A 17,264-nucleotide genomic window follows, 5' to 3' on the forward strand; every position below is an offset into this window, starting at 1 on the left:
TCCTGACCTGATTTTTGTCATCGTAGCGTCTGTGTTTTCTGGTGTGTCCTGGAAACGGAATCATGCTGCATGCGGTCTTTGGGGTCTGCCTTCTCTCACTATCACGTTTTCTGTGTTTATTTTGGCGCGTGGTACGGTTCCTGTGTGGGGATATCCCCCGGTTCTGAGCGCTTATCTGCTGGTGGACTTTCTGGTTGGGGGCTGTCACAAAGAGAGTGCTCTTGGGTCTCTCTTGGGTAAACCTCTGTTCAACTTCATCAGAAACCACTAAAATGTTTTCCAGAATGGTCGGACCATTTCCTATCCTGAGCAGTTCTGCGGTTCCCTGTCCTCACCAATACTTGGTGTGGTCGGTCTTTTTCATCTTAGTCATTCTTCTTTTCAGTTTAGTTTCATATCTTCTTTTCTGGAATGTCTATCCCAGTCTTTTACTCATATTTTAATAAGTTGTGTTATTACTGACTTGTAAGAGTTCTTTATTCTGGATACAAGTTCTTTGTCAAATATGTGTATGGTAAGTATTTTCTCCTATTCTGTAGCTTGTCTTTTCTTTTTCTTTTTTTTTCCCATTATGGTATCTTTTGTTGTTGTTGTTGTTGTTGTTGTTGTTGGCAGAGGCAGGGGGGAGAGAGAGAGAGTCTTAAGGAGGCTCTGTGCCTAGTGTGGAGCCTGATGTGGGGCTTGATCTCACCACCCTGAGTCATGGTTCTGAGCTGAGATCAAGAGTCAGATGCTTAACTGACTGCACCAGCCAGGTGCCCCATCATGGTATCTTTTGAAGAGCAAGTGCAAGTTTTTAATCTTGAGGAAGTCCATTCTATCATGCTTTCTTTTTATTGTTCATGCTTTATTTAAGAAAGTTTTGCCTACCTCAAAGCTGTTATTCTAGCTACCTATTGCTGTTTAACACATTACCCCCAAACTTAGCAGCTTTAAAACAAACATTCATTTTTTCACAGTTTCTGTGGGTTTAAAATTTGGGAGGTCACGTTGACCAAGTCCAGTTTATTTGAATGCTTTATTGGAGATCTGCCTTGCTCATTCACATGGGAGGCAGGATTCAGTTCCTTGAGGGTTGTGGGATCAAGGGCCCCAGTTCCTTTCTGGCTGTTTCCTGGGGGCCTCTTCCAGTTCTGCCACATGGACCTCACCATAGGGCAGCTACCTCCCAGGGAGGGAGGCTGGGCCAAGATGGAAGCCACATTCCTTTTCTTTGCTTTTGAGACCAACTCAAAAATTGGATGAGAGAAAGGTTATGCAAGGTTTGTATTTTGAACCCTCTGAATTATTTATTGCCATTATGGTTCCCCTCTTCAGACTCTTTGCGTTTTCTTGCCTCATCTTCTTAACTATTTCTATTATCTTTTTTTTCTTCTGAGTTTTGGTACTTTTATCTATTTCTACTTATAGTTTTAATTATGAGGATTATAATTCAGAATTGTTGGCTGTGTTCCCTTGATATTGGGCAATGGAACTTTTCGTTGACTGTTCTTGGCATGTTGGCCACTGTGTCTACTCCTTTTGAAGACAGAAGGATCTGTTTTGCAGAGTCTGGGATATACCTGAGTCAGCCCTCTGTCTGCATTTTGTTCTCTCAGTAGATCCTCCCCCCTTTCCCTCTCGTTGGCATTCTGCTAATTGGGTTAGGTGATTTCCTGTCAGACCTGAGGCTTTTGCAGAATAAAGCCAGAGAAAATAATGTGTTTACTCCTCTGCAGTGTGAAAAGGAGGCAGAAGTCAAGCGTTTCGCAAGGGAAGCAGTCTTAGGGAATTTTGCATCTGACTCTTCTTTGTACTAATCCTGCCAGTGGGGAGAGGGAAGCTAGACAGTTTCTCTTTCTTCTCTTGTGTCTGGACCTTGATGTTCGTTTCCTCCTCTCCTAGGCTCTCATCTTGCAGAACTCTCAAGATCTCTTGTAAAGAGATTCATAGTCAGAGCTTTATGCTGCATTTTTATTCAAGAAAGAAGCAGGGAGAGAAGAGTGTTATTTCCCAGGAATCCAGCACTGGAGAAACGTGAGTCTGGTTTGTCTGTTGTTGTTGTCATTTATCATTACCAGTTTCCTCCTCACCTGAATAAAACTGTCTGCTGTCATGTATGTGGGATCCATAAAATCTCAGGTTCTGCAGAACAGCTATACTTTTTTTGAGTCATAAAATACACTATAAATTCATTGACTGGGAACCCTAGGCCTATTTACCAGAGGCTCTTTGATTCTCCTCTGACCCAGAAGCTTCTCAGGCTGCATTTGTGCCTTCTTGCAGTGCCTGGAGGACCTGAAGCCGACTCACCGCTCCTCTGCAAGGTGACATCCATCTAAGCCTGGTAAGGTTTATTCTCTTGGATGTGCTTGTTCTCCACAATCTCTGTACCAGCTTGCATTTGTTCTTACACAGGTGAAGGTAAGAGGTTGGTCCTGACAAAGAGTAAGCTGCTGAAGCGATTTTGGATGCCTCTCATGAAATACAGAGATGAAGGAGTTCAAAGAGATTCTGGGTGAAGAGGTTTTTCCCTCTTATCTAAAATCAGACCCCCTAAGCCTGGCCCTGAAGGAAAACTTGCTTTTGTACTTTCGGAGCTGGGGATAAGAAGGGGTCATCCTCAGAGGCTTCTTCACCATTTGGCCCTTTCTTTCCCCCAGACAGACCAGCTGGGCGCCGGGCGGGTGGGAGACCTGTTCTGACCCATGGAAGGGAGGGGCTCAGTGGTCCGGACGGGGCCTGGGAGCTGCCATGTCAAAGCACCTACCCTTCCACCAGGACTTCTTCTGCCTCCTGTCCTGTCCCCCTGCCAGGGCCATATGTGAGGGATCCAGAGTCCATTCTCTAGCAAGGAGTTTTGTGTATGTGAAATTCTAAGGTTCACAATTTACTTGGAAGCACCTGAACTTACCAGATGTTTTTTTCCCCCTTGTAGACATGAGAATTTTGACTGAATTATGAATGGCTCCTGGTGGAGAGCTGAGAAAAAAGGCAACTGGCAGTAAATAAGGAGGCAGGGCATTTTATGGTGTGGGCTGGGAAGGGCTAGGGGAGGCTCAGGCCGTTTGTTTTGAGTGTGAGCAGGGAGCTGAAACCTGTGTAACCCCTGGTGTGGAGGGCATATCCCCTGATATGAGCATTTTGTGGGCAAAGTTAAGGTTCTGTAATCCAGCTCTGTCTCCCAGGGAGGGTGTGGAGAAAGATTCCGCCTTCCCAGTAAATTCAGTGCCATTTTTGTCTCAAACATCGTATTTTCTCTGCCTTTGGTACCACTATAGTGTACCATGGGAGGTGTCGGCAATTCTGAGTCCTAAGTCAGGACTCGTGTTCATCTGGGGATATGGAAGTCAGCCCTCACTCTACTTAAGGAAATGTGTGTTTCCTTCCATATTTGAGGCTGATGGTCTGGTTGAAGCTATTTGTTTTGTCTGTGGTTGGGGAGAAGCTCAAGCCACTGGCTTTTCAGACATGAACAATAATGATTGGTCTGGTCATCTCAGTGAGACCGCCTCTTGGAGATGATGCCCGTTCTGTACTTTCCAGGTCTGAGGCTAGGCGCAGGGGGGCAGTGTGGACTGGCTTTGGGGTTAGGAGTTTTGAGACTTCAGGAGCCCGCCAGTCCTCCTCGGGAGTCTTGCCCATTCTTAGTTATGTTGTGTTGCCTCATGCATAGTCTTTAGCCTGTCCCATTTATTTCATTTTAGCTCTTCTTAGGTATATTTCATTTTAGCTCTTCTTAGGTAATTTGTCTGCTCCTGGCTTTCCCTCCATTTACATATGACTCATTCTCCATGCTCAGGGGGGTTGCATTGCACTAAGCACTGCTTCTGTGCTGACAGACCGTCTGTGCTCTTCTGTGCTGGGGTAGCTGTCTTTCCATGTGATGTGAAGTGCGTTGATTCTCTCTGGACCAGTGCCACGTGGGTGGTTACTGAGCCATAGAGAGTGGGATACGAGGCTCCTTGGTATTCCCTGGCTTGGTAGAGATTGGACAATTTATGAAACTTGTTTCTATCCACTGGTCTCCCAAAGAATGTGCAGACTTTCTTCTTTCATTATTAATGAATCATCACCCATCACATTGTCCAGCTAGCAGAACTTTGGTCTTTTTTTTTTTTTTTTTTTAAGATTTTAGTTATTTAAGAGAGAGAACATGTGGGGAGAGGGATAGAGTGGGAGAGCAGAGGGGAGCCCAAAATGGGGCTCAATCCCAGGACCCTGGCATCATGACCTGAGCCAAAGGCAGACGCTTAACTGACTGAGCCACCCAGGCACCCTGGTCTGAATTCTTCATGGCAATCTTTGACATTTCCTCAGTCCAGATAGGTTCCTATCCAATGTTTAACCTTATTTAGTTCTGCTTAATTTATCTGCCTCTCAGTTTATCCACATCTTAATTTATGTACCACCTTTTATGTTGTCTGTATGCATTTGAGATCCAAATTTTAGTTTTTTAGCCATCGCTTAGGAGCTGTGTCACCTGGGTCATTTAATTTCCTTATACCTCTGGTCATTAATCTGTGAAATGGACACATTAATATCATTCCTACAGAAAGGCATGGGTCCAGACCTAAATGATGGCTGTGAAGTTTCTTCCAACTTAAGAATTTATGATGTCAATTCTGTTTCATTCATGATAGTCATCATTGCTGGTTAAGGATTTTAATTTTAGGCTAATAGCATTCTAAGTTGGAATAGGTTTTTTTTTAAAGATTTTATTTATTTATTTGACAGAGAGAGGGAGATCACAAGTAGGCAGAGCAGCAGGCACAGAGAGAACTGGAAGCAGGCTCCCTGCTGAGCCGAGAACCCCCCATGTGGGGCTTGATCTCAGGACCCCGAGATCATGACCTGGGCCGAAGGCAGAGGCCCAACCCACTGAGCCACCCAAGCGCCCCTAAATTGGAATAGTTTTGTTGAGAACAATAATCTCAGTTCTAAGTTCTCAATAACTTCTTAGATTCAACTCTATTTAATTTATGAAACATTTACTTTATACCTACGGGGTCCTGGAAATAAAGGTGAAAGATATTTCACTCAAGGAGAGGAATGGGAATGATTAATTAATTCTCTGAAGGAGTAGGAAGGAGATAATGTAGTATAAGGCAGGTTATTTAATTATCATCTTGAAGAATAAATAGGAATTTGCCCACTGAGTATGTGGGATTAGGCGATTTCAGGCAGAGAAAATAGCATTTGCAAAAGCATAGAGGATTAAAAAACCAAGACATATTTAAGAAACAAGACATCTTCTGTATATTATGAACATAAGTTGTGTGTGTGAGTGTGTGTGTTTTGTCTTGGGGGAGAAGGTTGGTGAAATAGGATCCAAATCATGGAGGGCATAAATTAATTGAATAACAGAGATATTATGGTTAATTAATATGCTAATGATGGGGAATGGTTTAGCAAGGGCATCATTAGGTCTGCTATGATTAAGTACTTTTTTTTTTTTTAAGGTTTTATTTATTTATTTGACAGACAGAGAGAGAGATTACAAGCAGGCAGATAGGCAGGTAGAGAGGGGGAAGCAAGTTCCCCTCTGAGCAGAGAGCCCTATGTGGGCGGGGCTTGATCCTAGGACCCTGAGATCATGACCTGAGCCAAAGGCAGAGGCTTAACCCACTGGGCAACCCAGGAGCCCCTTGATTTTGATTAGACTTTAAAGATAGAACCAACATAGTTTCCTGAATGATTGGATAGGAATTTTGGACATGGGCCATCAAGGGAGAGAATGGATTTTTATTTTTTAAGAAATTAATTGGACTAGAATCTTGGGGGTAAACAGGATCCTAAAGGTTCCATTTACCTTTAGGTAAATTGAAGAATGGCAGTTTTGGTGGGACAAGAAGATCAGGAGTTCAGTTTTAGGCTTGTATTTGGGGTGTTTCCCAGACATATGAGTCAGGTCAGGTAGGTGGTTGGAGTTGCGAGTTTGGGAGAGAGGACTGGGCTCCAGGTACACATCTGGGAGTTCCCATCCCAGAGACGACATTTCAAGCCATGAGCCCGGATGAATTCCATCGGGGAGTGAGTATGGTTGGAGAAGACCGGTGGGGGGCCGGGGACTGTGGGCATTACAAGATTAAGAGAATGGAAGAGAAGCAACCTGCAAAGGAGCTCAGTCTGTTTAACGGAAACTAAATTCACATTGAGGCTGATGTTAGTTTAGAGTTTAATACTCTATTACCTTACTGGATTCACGGACTGTCTTCTCTTTCCCCCTTGTCAGTGGGTCTCCAGTGAAACTCCAATTTCCCATTAAGAGCCCTCTTTTATAAGGGTTCCAAACAGGGGTCTGCAGTTTTTCTGTCAAAGGCCAGATAGTAAATATTTTAGGCTTTGCAGGCCTTACAGTCTCTGCTGCAGTGGCCCACCTGCTGTGTTATGTGAAAGCAGCTGTGGACATGTAAGCCAGTGAACATGGCTGTGTTCTTCTGAAACTTTAATTATGGACACTGAATTTTTTTTTTTTTAAAGATTTTATTTATTTATCAGAGAGGGGGAGAGAGCGAGCACAGGCAGACAGAATGGCAGGCAGAGGCAGAGGGAGAAGCAGGCTCCCTGCTGAGCAAGGAGCCCGATGTGGGACTCGATCCCAGGACACTGGGATCATGACCTGAGCCGAAGGCAGCTGCTTAACCAACTGAGCCACTCAGGCGTCCCATGGACACTGAATTTTGAAACCCATGCAATTTCTGTGTGTCGCAAAGTTTTATTCTATTTTTTTTTTTCAATTATTTAAAACATAGGCATGCCTGGGACTGGGGCTCAGTGGGTTAAGTGTCCCGCTCTTCATCGCAGCTCAGGTCTTGATCTCGGCGTTGTGAATTCAAGCCCAGTGTTGGGCTCCGTGCTGGTGTGGAGATTACTTGAAAAACAATAAAAAAAGCAAAACCAAAAACAACTTGCTCTTACTTTACAGACTGTACAAAAACAGGCTGATTTGGCCTACCGGCTATAGTTTGCCTCCCCCTGGCATAAAAGTGTTAAAAATATAAAACGTTTCTTCCCCCAGGTCAGCTTTGCCCTGGACCCTTCTGCCAGGTGCACTGCAGCTCTTTGGGGTTTGTTTTCAGCAGTGTCTGTTCTAAATACAGATTATTTGCATCATCTGTGTAGCCTCATATGGGACATATTTGATGAGAGACGGGTCTGGGGAACCTTTAGGATCCCATTTACCCCCAAGATTCTGGTCCAGTGATTTTCTTAAAAAATAAAAACCCACGACATCCCTTTCGAAACTGTCCTCCATTGCTTCTGCAGCTCTGTGGTCTCTCAGTCTCTTCCTGTGAGTCTCGACCTCCTTTTCCTTCCCAGGCTCCTGATCTGATCCTTTCTGCTCCTGAGAGCTCTGTCCTCAGACCCCTTCTTTCCCCCTCTCTCTACTCTCTGGTGACTTCCGTCAGGCCATACCCTCTGTATGGCTGACTGACAAATGTGCTGTTCCGCTCTGAACTCTCTTCTGTGGCAAAAAGCCTTTCAGGATTTTCCACTACCTAGATGTTAAAATCCAAACCCGTCAGCCTGGCCCAGAGCCCCGCTTGGTGCCCTGCCCGGCAGCTGGACTCCAGTGGGCAGTTTCCAGAATGTCAGCCATCATTCTTGTTCCTTGCCTTGGGCCCTGCTCTTCTCTTTGCTGTCATTATCCTCTCTTCTAGCCTCCATCTCCCTGCCCCCTACTCCCAGCACCCACCAAACTGATGCCCTGCCCTTGGAGAACCCTTTCAGGCTACTTACCCTTCAAGATTTGGGTTGAGTTTCTGTCCCCTTGGAAGCCCTGTCTCATAGGCAAGCTCAATCATCTTCTCTGTGTGCCTGTAGTATCTTTAGTATCTTATGCACATTTCCACTTCAGCACTTGCCTTTCTGCAGTCATTGTCAGGTCAAAAATAGTCGAATATTGGTTGAATGTGATATATATTTGTAAGTCGGTACCTTCACCAGACTGAGCTCCTCGGAGAAGAGTTTGGTCCTGCTCATCTTTGTATTCCAAGAGCCTGATATTTAGATGGTGCTTACTTTGTGTTAAAAACAACAACAACAACAAATGAGCCCAGGAGTCCATGTTTATGTGGAATATGCTGACTTTGATACAGATCAAAGTATATTGGCATTAGTAGGCCTAATTGGATCTTTTTATGGTGAAGCATGTTTAAATATGTCTGTCTTTTTCTGTTGTAGGAGGAAGATTCTTGCGAGGATGGTCTCCCATTCAGAGTTGAGGAAACTCTTCTGTTCTGCAGATGCAGTGTGCTTTGATGTTGACAGCACGGTCATCAGAGAAGAAGGAATTGATGAGCTAGCCAAAGTCTGTGGTGTTGAGGCTGCCGTGTCAGAAATGTAGGAATAGTATTTATTCACTTTATGAAGTGATAAAGAGTTGCAAGAGAGTGTTTGGGTGGCATGCAGGACCATGGCCGTTATTCCCTGAGTTTTAGGCCCTGACAGCAAACTTGGGCAAGTTAGCTTCTTCCGTCACTCAGGGCTGAATTCACCAGTGTGCATCATCCAGTCACCCATTTATACAGACTCTTATGGCAGAAGAAAATAGTTGCCTCTAAATAAATATGAGTGACAGGCTCTTACCCAGTGAGGGAAACGACGACCCTAACTAACCAGAGGAGATGATGGGGGGTGGGGATGGGGATCCATGGGGATCCCCAGTCGTCCAGCGCTTTGTGTCCATGGCTGACCATGTGGCCTTAGTGGCTTGCTACAAAGCTAGTTTGGGTTCAGAGTCTCTTAGTCTATGTGCAGGTGAGACCCTTCCCTTCCTCCTGCCCTCCCCATTGCTGCCTGCAGTCACCAGGTCAGACATTTCATGTTCAGCTGCATTTGACGTGAGATGTGACCACAAAATATTAATGTGATTCTCAAGCAGACTGCAGTAAGTTTATTCCCATGGCCTCGCTGCTGTGGCACTGTAGCATGTTGTGTGGTGGGGCTCTAGGCAGCACCTTCCTCATGGGTGGACACTGGAGGAGCTAGGGAGGTAAGGTGTGGACTTGGGGGACATCTGACTTGCCTAGTCTGATTGTTGGGTCTTCCTCCTAGGACACGGCGAGCCATGGGTGGGGCAGTGCCTTTCAAGGCTGCCCTCACAGAGCGTTTAGCTCTGATCCAGCCCTCTAGGGAACAGGTGCAAAGGCTCATAGCTGAGCACCCCCCACACCTGACCCCGGGCATAAGGTAAGAGGAACCCTGGTCTTGGTACCATCTCTCCGTAGCACCTGCATTTTGGGGCATATCCTCTTGAAAGCATCTCACTATGGCTCTAGTGCTGCCTTCTGCCTGCCTCTTTCAGCTCTTACGTGCAGTGCTGTCTGAGTGGTTCTGCCCAAGTCATCTGCCCTCCCCTTCTCCGAAGAGAGAGCCGAAGTTTCCTCCTCATTATCTGTTTCTAGGTTCATGAGCAGATTGGGTTGTGGGATGGTTTCTTAAGCCGTCCAGCCCCACCTATTAATTTCTTTTTTTTTCCCCTAAACTTTATTTTTTTTTTAAAAGATTTTATTTATTTGACAGAGACACAAAGAGAGAAGGAACACAAGCAGGGGGAGTGGGAAAGGGAGAAGCAGGCTTCCCGCAGAGCAGGGAGCCTGATCTGGGCCTCCATCCCAGGACCCTGGGATAATGACCTGAGCTGAAGGCAGATGCTTACTGACTGAGCCACCTAGTGCCTCCACCTATTAATTTCTAAGTGCATTTAGAAAAACATACATGGGGGGCCTGGGTGACTCAGCAGTTAAGCATCTGTCTTCAGCTCAGGTCATGATCCCAGGGACCTGGGATTGAGCCCCGCATCGGGCTCCCTGCTCAGTGGGGAGTCTCTTCCTCTCCCTTTCCCTCTGTATGTGCTCTCTCTGTCTCTCTGTAGCTCTCATTCTCTCTCAAATAAATATATAAAATCTTTTAAAAAATACATAAAACATTATAATTAACCAAGCAATATACCTTGTCCAATGTGTTTGGGCATATGCTTTGCGAACAAGAAAATGTATTTTAGTTTCCTTTTCATGTTTCACGTTTAGTAATGATTTTGGTGTTTTATATTTCTTTTTGCAGGGAGCTAGTAAATCGCCTCCAAGAGCGAAATGTTCAGGTTTTCCTAATATCTGGTGGCTTTAGGAGCATCGTAGAGCATGTTGCTTCAAAGCTCAATATCCCGTCGACCAATGTTTTTGCCAATAGGCTGAAGTTCTACTTTAATGGTAAGAATTGAATGGTACCATTTTTCCTTTCTTGTTAGTTTTAGTGTTCGGTATCTTATGAAATGTCTGTTGGAATGCACCTTAAGTAAGGCAGCCTCAGAGTTAAACACTGAGATGAAGGATTCTCTCCTTTTTAATTGATTTAATTTAATTTAAATTCAATTAATTATCATATAGTGTATTATTAGTTTCAGAGGTAGAGTTCAGTGATTCATCAGTTGTATAGAACACCCAGTGTAGGGGCGCCTGGGTGGCTCAGTGGGTTAAGCCTCTGCCTTTGGCTCAGGTCTTGGTCTCAGAATCCTGGGATCGAGCCCCACATCGGGCTCTCTCCTCAGCAGGGAGCCTGCTTCTCCATAACCCCTTCCTGCCCCTGCCCGCCTGCCTCTCTGCCTACTTGTGATCTCTTTCTGTCAAATAAATAAATAAAATCTTAAAAAAAAAAAAAGAACACCCAGTGTTCGTTTTTTTACACCTAGTGCCCTCCTTAATGCCCATCACCCAGTTGCCACATCTCCCCTGCTAACTTCCTCTCCAGCAACCCTGTTTGTTTCCTAGAGTTAAGTGTCTCTTATGTTTGTCTTCCTCTCTGACTTTGTCTTATTTTATTTTTTCCTCTCTTCCCCTATGATCTTCTGATTTGTTTTTTAATTCTACATAGGAGTAAAATCATATGGTAATTGTCTTTCTTTGATTGACTTATTTCACTTCACATCATACCCTCTTTTTTTTTTTTTTTTTTTTTTTTTGAGATGAAGGATTCTCTACTGGTGTCTTTTGCTCCTTGGGATCCTTTGCTCTGTGAAATAGACTTAGGCCATCATCTCTCCCGGCTTTAATGTCCATCTAATCTCTCTCGGTGTATAAGTGCCTGCACTTGATTCCTATGTACCTAGGTGACTTGTTTTGTTATGTGTTATAGTTCCATTTTTTGAGCTCTCTTCTGTATTTGAACCAGTTTAGGCTCAGGAAAGAGGGTTTGTTGGCCACGAGTCGCTGCTCTCCCAGCTCTGAAGGGCCTTCCGGTTCTTCTCTGGGCCATCACAGGGCCGCAGCTGCATCCCTGCCATTTCAGGAGGTTTCTCGTGATGGCCACGGGTGGCTGACAGCCTTATAACCAAATAATGTTAATTTAAAAAAAGTAAATGTGTTGGTGGAACATTTTTGAAGGGTCTACAGGTAGAGATTGTTAAAAAACGTAGACAGGGGGCTCCCTGGGTGGCTCAGTGGGTTAAGCCTCTCCCTTCGGCTCAGGTCATGATCTCAGGGTTTTGGGATCGAGTTCCGCATCGGGCTCTCTGCTAGGCAGGGAGCCTGCTTCCTCCTCCCTCTCTCTCTTTCTCTCTGCTTGCCTCTCTGCCTACTTGTGATCTCTCTCTGTCAAATAAATAAAATCTTAAAAAAAAGTAGGCAGAAAGTGTGAGAATTACTATAAGAAAGAAAATCGATCAAATCTGAGTTGGAATCTCCTCTTAGATGAAATTATATATTAACTTTTTAAAACTTCGATATATTATATATTACTGTTTCATGCTGTTCTGCCCCCTTAGTGAGGTTTGAGAATTACAACTCTGACAGCTTAGAGGGTAAAACCGATTGACCCCAAGGTGTTGATGACCTAAACACCTCCACAAGAGGGACCTGTACTTTAAAGTTGTCTGTTGGAGGGTGGGGAGAGGTGTGGACATCCAGGCTGTGTCACTTTATTGAGGGCCATTTTTAGCTTTCTCGGTGATATTTAAGTGAGGGTATCATCTGTGCACAAAGCTGGCTCTACCGGTATAATTCTTTGGGTCACTGACAGTGTTTTAACTGCTTTTTTAAGGTGAATATGCAGGTTTTGATGAGATGCAGCCAACTGCCGAATCTGGTGGGAAAGGAAAAGTTATTAAACTTTTAAAGGAAAAATTTCAATTTCAGAAGATAGTCATGATTGGAGATGGCGTCACAGACATGGAAGCCTGCCCTCCTGCTGTACGTATTAAGTGTGCTGGTTTTTCTGGTTGTGTTTTTGTTTTATACGGCTAATTTGGAACTCTGTGAGATTGGTGAAAGTTAAACAAGAACACTAGGTAGCATTGTGAAGAACCAAAACAAATAAAACAACTTCAGTCTCAGTATGTCAGCTGACATTTTGCAAACCTAAGGAATAGAATGGTTTAGAACTTTTTGACCTGGTTCCTGACACCTCTCAGCCCAGGTGTGTGCCCGATTTTCAGCTTCACTTCCTTGAATAATACCAGAAATAGTAAGACAGCTCTCGTAGCTGGAACCAAAATTTTAATGTATATACATACATATATATGATTTTATTTTTTGAGAGAGCGTGTGTGTGCGGTGAGAGAGACACGAGAGCATGCAGGAGCAGAGGGGAGGGGCAGAGGGAGAAGCAGGCTCCCTGCTCGGCCGAGCAGGGAGCACAGTGTGGGACTTGCTCCAAGGACCCTGGGACCATGGCCTGAGCTGAAGGCAGACACTTAATGTACTGAGCCTCCCAGGCGCCCCTGTGTTTTTATATTTGATAAAGTATTTCTTCATACATTATCTTCTCATTTTTACTAGTTAAAGGGGACTGAGACTCAGGGAGGTTTGAGAGTGTGCCTGTGTTAAAGCACTTCATTCCTATGAATGAATGTTTTCTGAGACTAGCTAGAAACGCATGCTGTGTAGTAAGTGTCCAGAATATCAAATATGTCCCTTTCAGGTAGGACTTTATCCTTATTATTTCATTCTAAATTAAGAAAAAAGAACCAAAAATAGAGTGGTGAACTTTTCAGTACCTACTTTCCTGAGATCTAAAAATAGTTGTCTCTGTAAATGATTAACACAAAGTGGTTAAAGAACCTTTGGGTCCTTTTCACTGACTTGCATCAGCTCAAGATAAGACATCTTCAGATGATTGACCCCCCACACTGGTGCTGAGTTAGTCACAGAGGCTGGGCCAGTTGAACGAGGAGTGCCTGAAGGAAACCGTGGAGAGTTCTGTCAGGTTGCTGCTAACCCTGATGTCAAGAAATGACCAAACTGTGAATAGCAGAGGACCTTACCCATCATCAGACAATGACAGGCCTGACTGAACCGAGCGCGAGTGTGTCTACGCAGACGTATAGCCCTCAAAGGTGGTCAGAGGAGTGTGTGATATAGAGGAAGGTTAGCTGCCCCATGTGAAGGCCTGGCAGGATGGGGATGGGGGGGGCAGCGGAGCAGAGTGGGGACGCACTAGGAGCGGACCTGGGCCTGTCAGGGGCCCAGGAGACTTTATGTATCAGGCACTTGGGGGTTTCCACTAGGCTGTGGGGAGCCCTGAAAGGCTTGGGGATAGAGAAGGAAGGCGACAGTGTGTTGGGACAGCTGAGTCGGTGCTTGCTTGCAGAAAGGGCTGCCAAGGAGGCAGGAAGCTCATGAGGCTAAATTTAACTGGAAGGTCAGAATCTTGCTCTGTTTTCCCCTTGTGTGGTCTGAAAACAAAAATGAAGAGAAAAGGCAAGTAAAAGAATTTTCAGTGTCCAAATTAGGTACAGTGTGCCTATACCCTGGCAGAAAAAGAGAAAGTACCGCTTTAAAAGACCATTGACTATAAGAAGGTGTCACTTGGTAGATACTAAGGAAACAACATAGATGCAATATTAAATTTAATGATGGAAAGAAGAGTGTTGCCCCAGATCCTGGGGCTGTCATCGCCTTCAGCCCAGAATAACACCCTCCCTGGGAGGGAGGTCCGTCAGGCTCACAGAGGGCCGGTCAGGAGATGCCTGCTGTGGTCCTGATTCTAGGGCCAGTGGGACTTCACCTGCACCCCATGCTTCTCTCTCATCTTCCCTCTTTGAGATCATCTGGCCTGGCTGTGCCTGCGTCCAGTTTAGAACTCAGGGGATTTTATCTTTGTAAGAGATTGTGCTGGTGTTAAGGGGGCTTAAATTCTCCTGGAAGGCTGCAGTGGCCTGGGCCTGAGTGGATTTGCAGCAGAGGTGCTCGGACTCATTCATTCTTGGGACAGGGGAGGCAAGAAGGCACCCTTTGAAGGCTTGGCTTTACCTCTCTTTGCACAGTTTGTTCTTTCAAGGAACACTTACTGCCCCAGGGTGTATCCTTTTTTTTTTGTTTAACTCTCCCCCCCCCCCCCCCCCCCCCGTTTTCCCCTCTTAGGATGTTTTCATTGGATTTGGAGGAAATGTGATCAGACAACAAGTAAAAGACAACACAGAATGGTACATCACTGATTTTGTAGAGCTTTTGGGAGAACTGGAAGAATAATATCAATTTTTATACGGTTCATAACAACTTTAGGTAAATTTTTAAGAGTTATACAGTTTGATACCATTTGCTTACAATTGCTTATTACAGCCTAATGTATAGGTTTGGTACCGATTATCTGTACTTCCAAGTAGACTACAGAAAATTGCTCCTTTTTAACTGCAGTCCCAACATTATTATGACCATTAATTACCTGGAGAGTTTTATAATCTGAATTCTTTATGTATTTTCCTACCTATATTTTATTTGAAACCTTTTAAAGGTGTATAGTAAACGAAACACCTTCCCTATTGGAAATACAGGGTAGGCAGCTTATGTGAATGTTGGTTTTCCCTTTGGAGGTAAATAAAAATTTATCATGTATCAGTACAGATTGGTGGCATTGTCACTTTCTGCCTGTCGTGTATTTCACTATCAAATGTTTAAGGTACGTTCAGTGTTTGAGTAGAAATAGCCTCCAGGCAAGGGACCAAGAAGTTGGGAGACCCTACCCTGATCACAGGGCGCAGTGCTGGTAACCACGCAACCCCGCCAACCCTCACCCTGGGCGGGGGGCGGGTTGGTGGGGATGGTGGCGGCTGGAGACGCTTCATTAGCTCTTGGAATTAGTCCTATCAGGAATGTTACAAAGGCTTAAAAAAATGGAGCCTTAAACAAAAGCAGTGACCTTAAAAGACAGGCATTTGATAATCCCATGAAGTAAAAGAACTAAAAACACATTTTACTCATCCCAAACGGGTTTCACCTTAAATGAGTTAATACCTCCTAATAGCCGATTTGAGCCGTTCTTTCTTAACAGAGGACTCAGGTTTGTGTTGATTCTTGCAGTGCCAGGAAAGAGGAATTTCAGAACGGGCTTCGAAAGTAAGTGGTTATATACCGTCTCTGGTAGAGACACGGGGAGGGTAAAGCACAGGTGTCGCTAGAGGCATTAAGTGAATAATTAGGTAGAAAAGGCCAGAAGGGTTTAATACAGGAATTTATTTGAAAAATTTATTATTTAACCAAATAATCAAATTTGGTCAGATACTCAGGTAATTGTGTACCAATCAGATGACTCGGATTTCCCTGAATCCAAGTTGCGGGAGGAGCGCGGTGACAGGTTTGGCGAGTTTAGAGGAGACCCGCAAACAGCGAGGCGGCCGTCAGGCGGAGAGACTGGCTGGCAGCTCTCCCGGGAGCTGTGCGGGGGCTCGGGGCGGGGCGGGGCGAGGCTCGGGGGAGGGGGTGGGGCGGGGCGGGGCTCGGGGGGGTGGGGGCGGGGCGGGGCTCGGTTCGGGGGGCGGGTGCTGCCGAGCCGGTCTCCTCGCGGCGCGCGCTGCAGGAGCACCGGCCCCCGGCTGCGGGAGGGCGGCCTCGGACGCTTCCGACTGCCGCACCGCCGGGGCCCGCCTTCTGCGGGGCAGGGGCCTGAGCGGGAGGGCGCTCCGGGTTTGGCGCAGAGGCGTCGGATGGGCTCAGGAAGCGCGTGCCTGCGTGGAACCGGCTGCGCCCGTCGCCCGAGGCCCCGGCCCTCAGCGCCGCGTCGCGCGCTCTGCCCCGCGCTGGGGACCCGGCGGCGCCGGCAGCTGCGCGCGGTCCCAGGAGCCCGGGGGCGGGGGTGGACGGGGTTGGTTGTGACGCGGCTTCCCGCCGGTGTGACGTCACGGTCCGTGCTGATGACGCGCTGTGCTGTGTAGACGGGAAGGCGCGAATCGGGGTGGTGGAATAACTGGTTTTTCGCGTGGGAAATGGAAACAGTCCCTCAGGGCTTCCCCGCGCCGAGAGGGGCGCGAGCGCGAGCCGCGGGCGTGTCGCTCCCACCGCCGCCCCCTCTGGGCCCGCCGCGGGCGTCCTCCCGCTTCTCCCCGGACGGCGGTTTTCCGCGCCGCTGCGGGGCCCCCGCGGCCGCTGCCAGGCGCCGGGCCGAGCGCTCGGGACGCGGTGCAGGGGCGCGGGAGGCTCGGGAGGGCTCCGGAGACGCTCGGGGTGGCGCGAGCGCGGTGCTCCTGCCTCTGCGACCCTCCGTCCGACTCGCCAGGGTCCGCACGGGAAGCGCGGGCCGCGGCCTGACCAACGGCCCCTCCGCGGCCGGCCGGCCCCGGGCTGCTCTCCGCGGCGCTCGCGTGGCTCTCCCGGCCCGGGGCCCGCGGCGCGCGCACGGCCCACCTCTTCCCCGCGAGGGCCGCGCGCGGGGTCACCGCCGGCGGAGGTCACGTGCGGAGCCGGCGACTCCCCGACCCGAGGGTTCACGGGGCGCTGGGCCCGGACGCCCTAAGCGGACACGCGCCCTCGGAGCGCCGTGTTCACGCGTGTCCCGCGGCCGAGGAGGTTTCACTCCCCAGGCCGGAAGCCTGTTCTGCAAAATGTGCGGCGGGTGTCCTTTCCGGTGGTCACGACCTCTGCAGAAAGTACTGCTTTCAGCCCTAAAGAGAGGACCATTCAGGACTTTGCTGACCAGTTTGCACCTCGGAACTTATTTGATGTATGTTTATGATTTTCCTTGTGAATTGTTTTTGCTGACTTGACCTAGGCATATCATAACTTCCAAGGACTGCTAGAATTTGCCTCAAAAATAGTATGCATGAAGACACTGCCCTGCCTTCCGAGAGCCTCGTGTATTTTCCAGCGGGAACCGACCGTCTCCATCCTGTCTCTTTTCCGAGCTTCCCTTTCTCCCTTTCTCCACTTACTTCCCCCTCCCTTCTTTCTCTCCATTCATCGAGCACATTATTAACATCTACTGTGTCCCAGCCAGAAAGTGAAGGTATCAATTTAGTAAATATAATGCAGAACTGAAGAAAAGGCTCTTTCACAGGCAGCCATGGAATAAGGGGG

The 17,264-nt window shown here is 47.0% G+C and overlaps 1 protein-coding gene across 6 annotated transcripts in view; it reads left to right on the forward strand.

The window, feature by feature from the left end:
* The window catches only part of PSPH (phosphoserine phosphatase), a 42,123-nt gene extending 27,307 nt beyond the window's left edge, over window positions 1-14,816 (forward strand). For 3 of the 6 annotated variants that reach the window (XM_059154857.1, XM_059154856.1, XM_059154854.1), the window contains 6 exons: window positions 1,885-2,016; window positions 8,167-8,325; window positions 9,040-9,174; window positions 10,048-10,193; window positions 12,019-12,167; window positions 14,340-14,816. In XM_059154857.1, coding sequence (XP_059010840.1) covers window positions 1,943-2,016; window positions 8,167-8,325; window positions 9,040-9,174; window positions 10,048-10,193; window positions 12,019-12,167; window positions 14,340-14,447 — 771 coding nt within the window. In that variant the 5' untranslated portion in view covers window positions 1,885-1,942 and the 3' untranslated portion in view covers window positions 14,448-14,816. Of the gene's footprint in view, window positions 1-1,882; window positions 2,017-2,231; window positions 2,327-8,166; window positions 8,326-9,039; window positions 9,175-10,047; window positions 10,194-12,018; window positions 12,168-14,339 lie in introns of those variants that run through there. The other 3 variants (XM_059154858.1, XM_059154859.1, XM_059154855.1) reach the window with 3 other exon arrangements.
* Window positions 14,817-17,264: the final 2,448 nt, after the last annotated feature.

Source organism: Mustela lutreola, chromosome 17 (genome assembly GCF_030435805.1).
Source record: "Mustela lutreola isolate mMusLut2 chromosome 17, mMusLut2.pri, whole genome shotgun sequence".
Lineage (NCBI taxonomy): Eukaryota > Metazoa > Chordata > Mammalia > Carnivora > Mustelidae > Mustela > Mustela lutreola.